This window comes from Sinohyriopsis cumingii, chromosome 9 (genome assembly GCF_028554795.1).
Source record: "Sinohyriopsis cumingii isolate HCF-2022 chromosome 9, ASM2855479v2, whole genome shotgun sequence".
NCBI classification, from domain to species: Eukaryota; Metazoa; Mollusca; class Bivalvia; order Unionida; family Unionidae; genus Sinohyriopsis; species Sinohyriopsis cumingii.
In genome coordinates this window covers 17283951-17299757 of record NC_142969.1, presented here as the reverse complement: position 1 = coordinate 17299757, position 15807 = coordinate 17283951, and the positions used below count along the sequence as shown (strand labels likewise).

The window sequence follows — 15807 nt, the reverse complement described above, 5'->3', positions numbered from 1 at the left end:
TCTCTCATAACACCAACATGCCATTAACATATCTGTGGCTGCATATCTTGAGCAAAGACGCATCACCTCGATGAGCAATTATCTTTCATTAAAATACTTATGTTTTCCTTAGTACTTTCAAGACTGGACTATTGTAAATCAATTATGTCTTGTTTGTCTCAATATCAACTCCAGAAACTTCCAGATGTTCCAAATACAGCTGCTCTGGCCATCCTTAGAGTACCACGATTAGTGAATACCCCCTGGTCTGTACCTTACACTGGTTATCCATTCGATCCAGAATCAAACACAAAATTTGTTCTCTGTGCTACGTTTCACTGACGGACTTCAGTCCAACATGTCTATCCGACCTCATCCATGTGTACACACCAACAAGATACTTACGTACCTCTTCTGACACTCGTATCTCAGTATCCCCACTAGGAAAATGAAGTGGAATGGGCAACATAAGTTTGCATACCAGGGCCCAGCAAAGTTGAGCGAATTGCCCACGGAACGTAGACACAAAGACACATTGATCTAATTCAAGAGCTCTCTTAAAATTCACCTATTTATATTCCAAGAACAGACGTAAAGACCTAATAATGTTTCCTTACTTTAAATATTTTCAGCATGTTTTCTGTTTTCTAATCTCATGGTGTCTGTTTTTTTGTTATCATGCTCTTGTTTCTTGTCCAATGTCGTAAAACGTTTAGAGCTTCTTAATATTAGGCGCTATACAAAGTCATCATTATTATTATTTATTAGTATTTAAATTCTCTTATGTCGCAGTCACAAAAGCACTGAAACTGCTATTTGTAAAGTAGCTAATGATCTGTTTTGCACTTTTGATAGTGGAATGATTATAGTCCTAACCTTAATTGACTTGTCATCGACATTTTATATAATAGACTATGATATAATGCCTCACCACCTCCAGACAATATTTGGTGTTAACAATACAGAATTACTATGGTTAAGGTCCCACGTATCCAGCAGGTCGCAAATGAAAAACAATCTAGCCCGTTTTATTTGTTTCGGTGTCCTTAATGCTCTGTGCTTAGCCCTGTTCTCTTCATTATTTACAATCAGCCGCTCTCAAGTGTCATACATTGCAACTCTAGTTTATCAACCGAGACCATAAATTTCATACCAGGCTCTTTATCCTGGAAAACGTTTCATCTGTAATTATCTCTGTTTGAGGCATTGATCCATCTAGTATAACAGATCTAGAGAAATTTCAGAAGATGGACAAGCTTACAATTCACAACAGAAATGATAACTCACAATGTGGGATAATTGTATGTGGCCCCTCATAGACTGTGACGTATCTGAATACAATCATATCATCAAACCTCGTATGGACGACCATTGCAATACTGAGGGCATCAATATACTCCACTGTATTGGAAGGCATGTTATTCATCTTTCACTTTCAGGAGTGAAATAGTTCCCATTTGCTAACGAGTAAAACTGCCCAAATGTAAAACTGGTTGACAATTGCCATTTATGTATGTTTACTGGACGAGAACAAGATGAATATACTGCACTAGGTAAAAAGTTTGGAGAGGAAAAATAGGTTCCTCTTCTGACACTATGGTAATTGGGAAAGCATCAATATCAGAACCAAAAGTGTGATGTAACAAATCTCTCTATTTTCGACTGAAGACATAAGTAGCTATGTCAAAGCCACTAATGCTATATTATTGGCCACAAGTAGTCCAAGTGCCAATACATAATTATGTTTATGGCAAAGAAGCCATATATTTTAATGCATTCAATATATATTAAGTTCTTTTTAACATGTGTGAAAATTGTAAATCCAGCTCGAATAATTGTATTTGTCTGCCGTCTGAGGTCAGAAATCCTCTTACAAAGAAGATACCGTTAGATTCTCAGTTCAACTGTTTTGTATATGCTGAATCTACAATTTTAACGTAAGTTGTAATCTTAATACAAGCACCATATACAAACAGTACTCTCCTGAAGGATGAATTTGTTACTGGACTCAAATGTGTCCTTTATTCATATTTATCCCCCTTACTGACTGAATATACTCGTCATGTGTTACACCAATGATTAAGAGGCAAGGGAATGCATAATGGTCACCTCAACATTAGAAGAATAATAACAGCATGTTAATGTGACCACATTGAACATATGCTACTGTCTAAAGAAAATACTGTATCTGGTCCTAATGAAACCAATTTTGGAACTATCATCCAGTCAATGATTTCCAAACTGTACACTTTGAGTTGTAGAACAGACAAATTTGATGGATCAGGGCATTTGGCAGTCTATTTGTAAACTATTCAGTTTGAAATTTTGAGGGTAGAATTCTCACCTAAGAGTAACATTTGTTATGTTGGTGTCCTCTACAGGAATCCAATTCTACTGTAAAATGGAACGAAATATTTGAGAATAAGATTGAAAAAGTTCTAAATGAAGAAAACTAATTATTCCTTATTTTTTAAACAAAATGGAACTCACTAAACCATCAAACTAAATGTTACTGTCTTAGTTATATGACCTCATTAGGATCAGTACATCATCTGACAGGGCAGGCCAGGGATGTCCCTGGAAAAAGCAAATTCAAACTGACCATATTTTGTTCAAATTCCTCAACTAGTTATTTTTATAATGATGTCCCCTTCATAGTTCTGAATGATCATTACTCACTCTATCCACACAAATGCTTTCAAGAGGAATTAAAATATGTTCCGTGTAAAATTATTGAGTTCTTTGATGATGTCAAACAATTTTAGATTCGTGGTACTCATTCTTTATATATGTCATTGATGGACACAGAGAGTTAAATGTGTTGTTCAACCAAATTGGATTACACCAGATATCATACAAACCATACAACTCGTGATGATTATAAAGCACTAGGAAAGACTAATTGGAAAAATAGCAAAACATAATCTGGTAAGACTCTGGGTTATCAAAAAATATATCATGACCAACCTCAGACTAATGAATCAAAACACACCAGAAAACATTTGGAGCTTGTAAATGTCATTCTCATCCACACTCTAATAATTGTTTTATTTCATAAAAGTTAGTGTATGTATCAATAACAATGAGGATATTTCCAATCAGTTAAATACATTTGTTACTGTTTCTGATAATATTAAAGAAGCATTTACTCCTGATGGTCATGAGGAACATTTACACCTTTGTACTGGAAGACAAAACATGAAAGTAATGTATATGAAACACCCTTTTAATTGATGATAAAGTGCTGATATATCTGCAAGATTTAGAAGTAGCAAAATACATAAGTGTTTGCTTAACTTAACCAGGGTTATTAAGGAAAACAGCACATTTCAATAATGGAAGCATACTATACATATGCAAAAACAAAGACATATCCTGACTAATGGAAGACGGCTAATGTTCACGAATGTATGAAGGATGTGAAGATCATGACCATTCATGAAAGAATATGTGTAAGAAAAGCTAAAGTATATATATACTTATCTATCTATCTATCTATCTATCTATCTATCTATCTATCTATCTATCTATATATATATATATATATATATATATATATATATATATATATATATATATATATATATATATATATATATATATATATATATATATATATGCATAGCAACATTAAAGTTATGTTCAGTAAAAGGTCACATAATACCAATATTTTATCGATAATAAGTTCTATGTCAACCAATAACTTTCTTCTCCCTGAGCCCAGAAATGTATTTATGTACATAGGCATGACTATATTTCTTTAGCACTACTCTCTACGTATAATGCTGACAAAAACAAGTTTGATGTAATTTTTACCAATATTTAGTTTGTGGACATATTTCAAGAATGCCTCAAATGATAAGATATGAATAATTTTATTCAGTTTTCTTACAAATATGATAATTAGGGCTAGTACGTAACCTCGGCATATATAATCTCTTGACAATGTGAGAAACAAGTTCAAGGATTTACTTTTCATGATGCCATCTTTAGGATAATTGCATCTAGAATGGAATATGTTTGAACTTGCATGCATCTGGTGAACAGTTTAGTTTGCCCGTGTGTATACATACTTTTAACCAAATTTTGTTTCTCAAGAATATCAGGGATAACGTACATAGCCAACATTTATAAGGAGTAAGTGAAAAAAAAAGAAAGAAAGAACGAGCATATCATATACTCCTGCAGATTGTGCGTGTTTGTCTTCGTTATTTGGATTTTTAACGTAGCTTTAACAATTTTTCATTCATATCGCTACGATGTCTGCAGTGTGCCAGTTTATAGTGATGTCTAGCACTGGGCCATCATGCAACAGACATGTAGCATGATGTCCCACCTAGTCACATTATCCTGACAGCAGGCTAATTTGTCCCAACACTAACCTCTTAATGCTGAGCGCTAAGCGAGACAGCTGTTAGTACAATTTTTATAAGCCTTTGGTATGGCTCGGCCATGGATCGAACCCACGACTTCCCGCATCCGAAGCGGACGCTCTAACCACTAGGCTACCGGAGCGGTCGTCCCAAACCAAAATGCATGCTTGCCACAAGCTTGCTGCAAGTCTCCGTCAAGCTAGTTGAAGTTGCACAAGCTAGTAAGAGAGCTCGTACAAGCTTGCACAAGCTTGTAAAATTAATTTTTCCAAGTCTGCAAGCTTGCAAAATCTAAATTTCAAGCTTGCAGAAGGACATTTTCCAAGTCGACAAGCTTGTAAAATCTAAAATTCAAGCTTGCAAAAGGAATTTTTCTCATTAAGTCTGCAAGATTGCACAATCGAAAATTCTGCATAGCCTGCACGCAAGCTTGCAGTATAATTTAAGCAGTTATGAAAGTTGAAAGTTGGCAGCTAGCTATAGGCTCTGCATCAGAGATCATGCAGTACCTGTTGAAATGTTGAATATACACTTTTACTATATATCATGTGCAGTAAGAAACAAGTCAAATTTAAATGTTATTTTGTTTTTGATTCATATCATCTGATAATACACTCTAGTTAAATATATGTATGTATATATTCAATTCTTGCAGAAATGCTAAACAGTTATACTTAGCTGCTACATACATAAAAAGGTATTATTCCAACATATCTTTGTCTGAACTTAAATAAGAACATTATTCATATATATTTCAAATTAAACTGAGTTCTTGTCCATCTTTTATATAAAATGTAATTTATTTCTACAAATATTTTTTTTCCAATTTAATGATATATCTTGTTTAAAATATCAGCCAGGTTAGATAAGCAATTGAGCCTTTTGCGTATAAAATAAATTCTTTAAGTGATTGTACACTGATTTGGCTATTTTGTCAGTGAGTGATATGGATTATAATCATAAAATAACTATTGGTTGTCTTTAATCTGTTTATGTTCCTAAAAATACAAAATATTTAAATCCACAGGTAAAACAGTTTTAAACTATACAAATGCACATAACCAGTATATTGTCAAAGTCATCCCATACAATGTTTACTATAGAACTAATTCAATCACTTTCCACAGTATTAGGTCTTAGTATGATACAGCTCTTATCTTTTAAAAAAATAATAAATAAACCCATACCAACAATGTTTTCAAGAAGTATGGCTACGAAATGATCAGACTATTTCCCTGTATAAATATGAATCAAACATACATGAGCCAATGTGGTTTCATCTACAAATGCAAATTTTCCTTCTTTTGTGACTTTATTTACAATTCCAAATAACGATGGAGTGCATCTGCAGTCATTCATCAATGCAGCAGTACAGTAGATAAACTTTAACGTAGAAAGTATATGGAAGACTGAATAAAGAATCCCCTTTTAGTAAATTCCTGTAAAATAGATAGTAAATGCTGACTGCAAAGTTATTTACAGACTAACATAATACAGTAAAATATTTTATGTCAAGTATTTGTAAATGCTATTTACCGACTGCATCATCAAATATAGTCTCAGTAACTCTTGTAATATTAACTTATGGCATTGGGTTCTTGAAAGAAGTGTCATATATATTTGTTTCAATCACAATCTGCTGCCAGAAGAAAAAATATTGTCGGTTATTTATTTGCTAAATAAAAGTTTTAAAATATATACAATATTTCTTTGTCTTTGAGAGTAACAGATGCATCCCATTCTGCCAACATTCTATAAAGAATTGAGTTTTGTGAATTTTGCTTGTTTAAATAGAAATCAAATCAAACCATGGAAGATGAAATGTGCTTTTCCGCGACAGAGACTTAATTCGGTATCGAGTCATTAAGGGCGGTTACTTCCCCTGTTTACGTTTAGCAGACTGGTTTACGACCTTTAAATATACACACAATATATTTGAGTCGCAAGAATACAAAACAACCATTGTAGCGTCGCGTTAAAAATTAGGCGCAATTTTCAAAGTTGAACCGTCACAATTTAACATGTTATTTCTGAAAATTTCATTGCCCTCTGAAGCAGTATTTGTGCAATAACCGATCATACAACCCGATAGACAATTGAGTCACAGAGTTATCATGTTGGTGAGTAAACTCAAGTTTGTTTTGTATTTTGCCAGTTTTCGGGACTGTAGTTCAGCGGTAGCGTCGTTTTACTTTTACGATCTAAATACGTAAAAAGATGACTTTGTAATGTTGCTTCATCCAATGATTGAGATGACAAATCTGAAGATCATTATTATTTATTGCTGCGCTTGCCAAACTGCAGTAATCGATGCAGTTCTGTCAGTTATGGACAATAGGGTTATGAGATTATACAATTAAATGCACGCTTGTGAATCTCATTTCCGTTATTCTTAGGGTCTTTCTTTCCTCTCGCATATCAGATTCATCAATTGTTCAGAGGTTGTTACATTCAATTCTTTTCATTCTAAAAAAATATGGCAGTTATTTTATTTCAAAATTTCATAAGGTATCTAATCAGTTTCATCGGATGTTTATTTTGTTTGTTAAAGCTCTGAAGTGCCCATTCGTTTGACATGTACCTTTCAAAATGGATGTTAAATGTACAAGTTAGGAGCTCAATAAATGATGATCTTGAAAAAAACAGTTACTGATATTTTTTGGACCTGATAAGTGTTTTTGGAACTAAAAATGAATTGCTTTTGCCAAAGAGATAAATACTCGGTTTTTGTGTCCTGGTTACATAGCATATGTTGCTGTAATCCATTTCCGTAGTCCTACATGTAACACATAGCACATGTTGAGTTTGTTTAGGTGCTATGTCTTACTATCCAAGTAACGGCCTTGTTTAGCGTGTTCCGATGTCATTGATATCGGAATGAGTAATCAAAGTTTCAGGAACATCTCACACACTTGGCAGCCCTATCGACACTTTTCCACTAATTTATTGTAATTAATATACTTAATGTGCTGTCTTTATCCTGGCGAAATGAAAATATGAGACTAGCAAATGGACGCATTTTCACATTCTGTTGACATACATTTAAATTTGTTGCAATGCAACAGTAGTCGAGGTATGCTGAAGTAAGTTCAAGTAGGTACATGTTCGGGATAAGTTTCTTGAACGAAACGAACCGTTGCTTACAGTTCCAATAGGCATACTATATTTTTATTCGTTTCGCTAAAGAATAATATTTCAAGCTAACCCGATTTCGGCATTCCCGGCTTTCATCGCTTTCCAGCCAACGGAAATGTAGGCCAACGAAACTTGAAAATAGGTCCATTTCTTTTGTGAGAATTTGAATTTATTAGAGAAAAGACATCAGAGTAAGTAAAGTCTGACTAAAACATGATGACTTTACTTTGTAGAAAAGCACTGTTATTTTAGTTGTCAGTTTTTTTGAAATATTCCTGAAAATTTACTTTCGTAACGATGTTAGTCGATATCAAAACACACTACACAGCGCCGTTAGTTAGGTTGTAAGACCTTGACGCCCACAACATAAATATCAACGTCAGGTCTTACATGTAGGACTATCCATTTCAGTGGATGATACCTGAATCACACCAGAAGCAGTGGAGGATGCAGGATTGTATTCTGAGGATTTTGTTTCAGAGTAATTCAAATGGCAAACATTCTTGTTTTCACCTAATAATTCTTTCATTGTGTCAGTAAGATCTCATGCTAAACGATGATCACCATATATTAACATTTTCATTTTAATATTTAATATTACATACTTTTTGCACATCAAGGGCTAGAAAAATGGAGGTATGTGACCAGGTATAGAATAAATTAATCGATGCCATATCAGTTCTTCTGATGCAGCTAGCTAGGTCAGCTTTGTTTGTAAGCTTGCGCAAGCTTGTAATTAGTAAGCCTGCCGCAAGCTTACTTGACAAGCTTGCACCAAGCTTACATGACAAGCTTGCCAATAGTAAGCCTATTACTAGCTTGCTAGCTTGCGCAAGCTTGCCTCAAGCTTGCCTCAAGCTTACATGACAAGGTCGCGCAAGCTTGCCAATAGCATGCTTACCTATTGCAAGCTTCCCTATTACTAGCTTGCGCAAGCTTGCAATTAGGCAAGCTTGCCACAGTTTCAAATCTAAGCTTACATAACAAGATTGATGCAACCTTAAAAATAAGCTTGCGATTTTGGTTTGGGGGCGCTGTAGATTGTAGGACTGTTGACTATTACTTAAAGTGACCTGAATATTTCATAAGTACTGTATGGCATAAATAAACAAACTGGTCTCTAAAACCGTCTCTGACAATGTATTCAATGTAAATAGAGTAATTCTTTCTAAATATCTCTAATATGGACTTAAAATATTTGTGCTCCCTTAGAATGTCAGAAAATGAAGATGTTTGCTTGGTGACTGAACAAACCATACATAATTGTTTACGACAGCAGACTGTAATTACTAAGCAGAAAAATACAGTTTTACCTTTAGTTTCCTTCTTGAGTAACTTTACAGAATTTATGTACTTAATGTTGTAATTGATCCCATTAATAAGCAGTATTAAATCAAATAATTTTACAGCTTACTTATTTTGTCTTAGGAAGAGGACGCCGATTTTATATTCATTGCATTGGAACTATGTCAAGGCAGCTTACATGATTATGTTGAAGGCAAATTACAGAGTAAGATAAACATCGAACCCACAAAGCTGCTTCATCAGGCATTGAGTGGTCTAGCTCATCTTCATTCCTTGGGTATAGGTAAGTCTTTGTGTTTATCTTTACCGGAATAAGAAGCCCCTTTTCCCAACACAGACATGTCTCAAGTGACCAATTTCGCCTGACATGAATCCTTTTATTACGTTTAGCTCGTCTGTAAGTAAGGACATTTAAGGTTGTCTCATGATCCTATATCAATAATAACTTGTGAACCCATGTCTTCAGCATGAACAAACACGAGATTTATAGATATGAATCTTTATTTCAGAATAGATGTTGTCCAAACTCTGCGGGAAGTCTCGGTCATAATAAGCTACACCCATTAATAAAAGCAAATAGACAAATATAATGCAAGCTTAGTCAGATTTCCATCCAAATCTCTGTTACATTTCACCATACCTGCCGTATAAAAATGTATTATTTTGGTATCAAAGAAATGTAATCATGAATACTATTTTTAAATATGCTTGATTTTTTAATTTCATTTGATACATCAGATTGTAGGACATGCGTACACACACACACACGCATATATATATATATATATATATATATATATATATATATATATATATATATATATATATATATATATATTGCAGAATGGAACTGGCTACATTATTGTTTGTAAACAAATTAATTACTTCTTAACCCTATTCAACATATTGTGTCCATAAAATGCTCTAAATCACATAGTTTAATGCTATTTTGTCTAGTATGGAGGATACAAGTGTGAGATGTGGTATTGCCGTTGTAAGATACACGTGTTTATGTCCTTCTTGTATTTTGCTAACTCTTAGAAAACAAACGGAGCTGATGGTAGAGCTTACATCCATTATGAGTCATACATCATCTTCCATCAGTCAACAATTCATTGCTATTATTGTGGGTTCCATGAACATAAACCAGGTTTGATCAGATTTGGAATATAGGTGCTTATTATTAACATATCACAGGTTTTGAATAATAGTGGATACTCGCACATCGGATTGGGAAAGTTTGCTGGCAGTCTTAAATGTGTTTCTGGCCTGAATTTCATACACTGTGGCATAAATGCTTAAACCATCAATATCTCAGACACAGCTCACAATCAGCAAAAGCCACATATTTTAGAGAGGTAACGTATTTGTCCGAGTTTACTACAAATCTGAAATCAATATTCATGATATTACTTTAAAAGATATTAAAGTATATGTTTTAATAATCTAGATGCGGGATGTTCAAACCACGTCCGAGTCATGCCAAAGACTTATAAAAATGGTAATAACAGCTATTTCTCTGGCAGCTAAACATTAAGAGGTAAGTGTTAGAACTGGTCGGCTTTGTAGTAGGATAATGGTAATGGGTGGGACATGATGCTACATGTCTGCGTCATGATGCTCCTGTGCTAGACACATTGTAAACTGTCACACTGCAGTCATCATAGCACTGTGACTGAAAATATGTTAAAGCTACGTTAAAAAACCAAAACACACACTGACAGAGGAACGGTGATATCATTATCTTGAAAGTGAAACCACCAGCAGAAGGAAGTCATAGTTCTCGCTCTTCATATGTGTGTGCCTGCGTGCGTGTGTATGTGTAGCAGGCGTAGACACTGCATGTTTCCATCTCGATTTGTAACGGAATTAACGCTTGCACATATATAATGTTTTACTAAGTTATCTTCAGTTTGATCGATGGTGTATGAAATTAATTGGCATTGACCTAACAAGAGGTGCATTAGAATGATACTGATGTAATGTCCAGAATGGCCTATAGCACATCCATTTTACAAATCATGCATGTACAAATATTATCGGGTTTTCATCAATAGTCGTATGATATATATTCGGAACTAAATACAAATAGTGATAACCTAGCCAGCTTGGAAGTATGTAATCATAATCTTTCTGCACTAAAAGCCATATTTCACTGGAGTTTTCATCATAATAGGTTGTTTAGATGGTAATAAATACACGTGTCTCTGCTGACCATATGGTATTGTCAAGAAGAGGCTTGGACTGAAAGACTTTGTATCATGACCACTTGGTCATGAATAACATGACTCTGACGAACGAAACCAACTGGAAAACATTGGTATGGCTATTTAGCTAGATGGCTGGCCATATCGACATTATGTTTTCACCAAAAATGTATTTGATCATCTCATGCTTGTGGTCCTCATTGGACGGTCATCTTGAAAATTTTGCTATTGCTTTCTTAAATCGGACATTATTTTCATATGGGAATTTTACCTAAAGCCTTGTTTTGGTGATTAGTGCATTCTGAATAAAAAACTATGCAAACTAGCTAGATATAGTTAATATCCGATATGGTCATCATATCCTATTGTTACTGTCCTTACATCATTATTTTTCTTAAAGACATATTATTGTGCCTAGTTCATCCTGTATAAACATGTTGCAAACTGTAATCAATAGGGCAAATAAGGTAGGCCTTTTGTAATATTTTTTATCATTTTTCCTCACAAATTGTTGCAAATATATAAATGGAGTTCACACCAAAGACTCAGCAAGGTATCTAGCTGCTCCAGGCCAAAGACGGTGATTGATATGTCTGCCTTACCTCCCCTTATGATTATATTTTCATCTACCTAAATGAATAGGTGCCAATCTGGCATTCAGTTGTCCAACACAACAGCTAATTTAGAAATTTTAAATAATAATAATAATAATGATAATAATAATAATAACAATAATGATAATAATAGCGTTCATTTGTAATATAGACCACTGGTCCAGCACATATATCCATACAATATGCAAGACACAATTATGTTGTAGTGCGTAACAAAAGAACATCGGATCTATTGGAAGTGATACACATGAATGTAATAATTATTGCATTTTTCGAATTGGGTGAGACACACCTATATTAAACAGTGATCACACATACGGATTTAAGGGGAACCGTAAACCTGCATGGAGCAAATTTTGTGATATTGATCTAGAGTCTTATGTAGCAGGAGTCGGTGATAAAACTATTTATCTTATCTTGAAGGCTTTTATAGTAAACATTGCTAAAGTAGTAATCATAGTAGTATTATTATTGTTTGAGCAAAAGACCTAATTTATTCTAAAGTTGGATTTTTATATACAGAGGTGGGTAACTAACAGGTAATGTTATGTTGTCTCTTGTTACCTCTGATTGGCAAGTTCCCCTCTATAAGCATGGTGATTATATAACAAACATCGTTATCTCCCAACAATTCTAGCAATAATTGACAAGTGAATCATACTCTCTATGACACATATAAACAGTCTTTCCATCTACTTAATCTCATCCTGCAGCCTATTCCTAAACAAATCTTCACATCTCTGATTGAACAATCTAAGAAAGGTATTTTCATCATTTGTACATACATATATACATACATACATACATACATACATACATACATACATACATACATACATACATACATACATACATACATACATACATACATACATTCATGCACATATAACGATATTTCTTAATGAACTTCAAACTTTTTCTAGATGTTCCGATAAGCATGCATTTTGTCTTAGATTCACTTTCTACCATCTTATTTAGTTTTTAGCACTCCTCAGTTAGCGTAAGGTCTAAATTTGTTTCCAGTCAGATAAATATGAATCAAACCAATATATTATATACATTAAATCTAAAACAAAGTAACTTACTTTGGAGAATATCATGCAAAAATTGATCAAATCTGTCTTATATATATATATATATATATATATATATATATATATATATATATATATATATATATATATATATATATATATATATATATATATATATATATATATATATATATATATATATATATATATATATAATGCCAGTTAGATTGTCATTATTCATTTCTCCCGACCCGTGATCAGGTAATTTTATTAAAGCAGCAGCAGAATGGGCGAACCCACCTCATTTCATAACCGTTATTTTGGTAAACTAACCCTCATTACAAAAACGAAAAAACGTGAAACCGAGGCATCTAACTTTCCGAGAGTGAGTCTCTCTGCTGGGTTAGTTGTGTTCTTTTCCGTATATACACGTGAGTTTTACTACGATGATGCCTTATCGAGGTCGCACCCAGTATGCTGCTATTAATTAAAAATTGTGTTGTTATAAGTCCATGCTGGGTTGACTGAACCTGACTAAATAAATTTCTAAACTTAATTATGTCCATATCTCCGCTGCACCAAGTCCAATGAATATTTTGCAACGTATGCGTGTCAACTCCGTTGAATACAGCAAGAATATTACAATTATCTCTGATCACTTTTGGTATGTGTGTATACCGCTGGGTTACATAAATCACATCTTTGTTTTAATACCTGCATTGGGAAAATATTCTAGCTGGATGTGATTGCTTATCCGGCATCACATCATCGTACACAACTAAAATGTTAATAAATGCGTCAAGGTCATCTACAGATGGCGCTTCATCGATATCAGTAATGTATTCAACAACATCATCACCCTTTTCATTTGACAACTTTCCGTTTTCATTAAAGTCCTTTAGCACTTCGTAACATAGTCGATCATGAACCGACGGAGCTGCCAAATACAACATGTCCAAGGTCATCCACTTCATTATTAAAGTAAGTAACAATTGCGTTTTACCAGATCCAGACGGACCTATGATCATCATTCAGATAGAATTTTATAGCGCTGCATGATGTTTAACCGGTTTTCGTTTTCTTACCGCCGAAAAGTCAGTGATCTCCATGTTATATAAATATAATAAATAATATGGAGTTATATTGTGTGAAATTCATTACGCGTACTCCCACAAGTGCACTGACAACTATTACAACAAAAAATAACAGGTCAGCAGTGACAGCTAAGTTTGAACGATGTAGTAGCAAAAAAAATATAGTTTATTCCCCAGACACAGTCAGGTGACATATCAGTTTAAAATAAAAGTCAGGAGCTGATATTGCCGCTCAGTTAGCCAAAATAGCAGGAACACTATGGGCTAAGTACCCAGAATATAATTACTGTGGTCCTGGTACTAGACTTGATATCAGACTTGATGACCAAGACCAACCAAAACCAGGTGAGTATCCAATAAATGCTATTGATCAAGCTTGTCATGCTCATGATGTAGCTTATAAAAGCAAAGATCTTCAGCATCGACACATCGAAAATGAAAAATTAATTCACGCGCTCAAAAATATAACGGATAAATCTTTCAAAGAAACATTAGCTAGTTGGCTAGTAAAAACTGCAATGAAGGGTATGCATGCATTGGGAAACGGTAATTAATCGTCCGATTATTGAAATGATGGAATCGATTTATTATTCCCCAAGAGGATATTGTGAATGGTAGAGCAGCGATTCGTACACTCGCTGAAGCAGCAGGTGTCGGACGTTCAACTGCTGAATAATGGTTAGCCCGACAGGCAATATGGAAAATATATCTACCATGGCCTAAAACAATACAATACAGGGATTTTGATGTCAGCGTCCCTAATGAAGTTCATCAGGCTGATATTTTATTTTCACCACATGATACCAGACGTCGTAAAATATACAAATACGCGCTAACTGTCGTTGATGTTGCAAGTAGATATAAAGAAGCAGAGCCTTTATCAACAAAGACAGCTGCTGAAGTATCTTCTGCTTTTAAACGAATGTATCAACGAGGACTCGGACCACAAGGTGGTCTACGATGTCCACAGCTGTTACAGGTTGATCCTGGCAAAGAATTTCAAGGCGGACATACTGCAATTCATCGTGATCAGGCAATTGTTGAACGATTTAATTGAACACTTGCTGAGCAGTTATCCTTCAATACGTGAAGGAAATAATTCAGGATACTAGATCTCGCGAATGGGTTGCAAGATCATCAAGTGTGATAGCTGTGTTAAATAATGAAATAACCCGAAAAATTAACATGAAACCTATTAAAACGATGACCAAAAACATATACCAGTACAGCGGCGTGATTTTTCAGCGCAGCCTGTACTGGGTAATGTGACTGTAATATATTTTTTTAAACCCGGTGCCATTGAAGGTGGTAGAAAAGAGCAACTGATCCTATCTGGAGTATTAAAACACAAAATTTCCAGCGTAGCTACATCCACGGGTAGACCTGCAATCTACAGATTAGATTCACCTGCTCCTCAACGTGGATTTACACGTGAACAATTACAATTCCCTAAGACACGCAATTACCACCGCGATCACTTAACTAGCGCCGTTACGTCGATTACACTCGAGACAGGTCAACATCACATTTTCACGTGTATGACCACGACGGTTATCTTTTCTATCTACGGTAAATTGTATTGGATTATTCCTCGAGTACTGCCACAACATTACAAAATTACATGTCGCACAAGGATTATTCTGATGCTGCTTCAGTGTCATAATAAATTCAACATCTATATCAAAGTCGCGCTTTTTTTGTCACTTAGTTTATTACCGGCTAATTTTTTTCTTATTGTGCTATCGTTTACATCATCAATAATTCGTGTAGCGTCTGTAACAATTCTCGACATGATCATCTACAATCCAAACTCGAGTATCAGAGATGGTTAACCCCTGAGATGAGTGAATTGTCATTGCGTATCCTAGCGTCCACGGAGATGTGTTTATTTTTATCGCATCGTCAGCAATATTGACATCCACTGGGACAACATCGTTTAATACAAGATTTTGTTTCTCGGTCTGTCCTGGTATATCAACGTCAATATTTTGCCGTCGCGTATGTGCTGGTCGATAACACAGCGGCAGTGGTAATTCTAGAAACTGTTCTATATGTAACTGAAATAA

The 15807-nt window shown here is 34.5% G+C and overlaps 1 protein-coding gene across 2 annotated transcripts in view; it reads left to right on the top strand.

The window, feature by feature from the left end:
- Window positions 1–15807, top strand: part of LOC149791323 (uncharacterized) — a 233481-nt gene that overhangs the window by 133692 nt on the left and 83982 nt on the right. For both annotated transcript variants that reach the window (XM_089969171.1, XM_089969172.1), the window contains exon 26: window positions 8916–9075. In XM_089969171.1, coding sequence (XP_089825297.1) covers window positions 8916–9075 — 160 coding nt within the window. The remainder of the gene's footprint in view (window positions 1–8915; window positions 9076–15807) is intronic.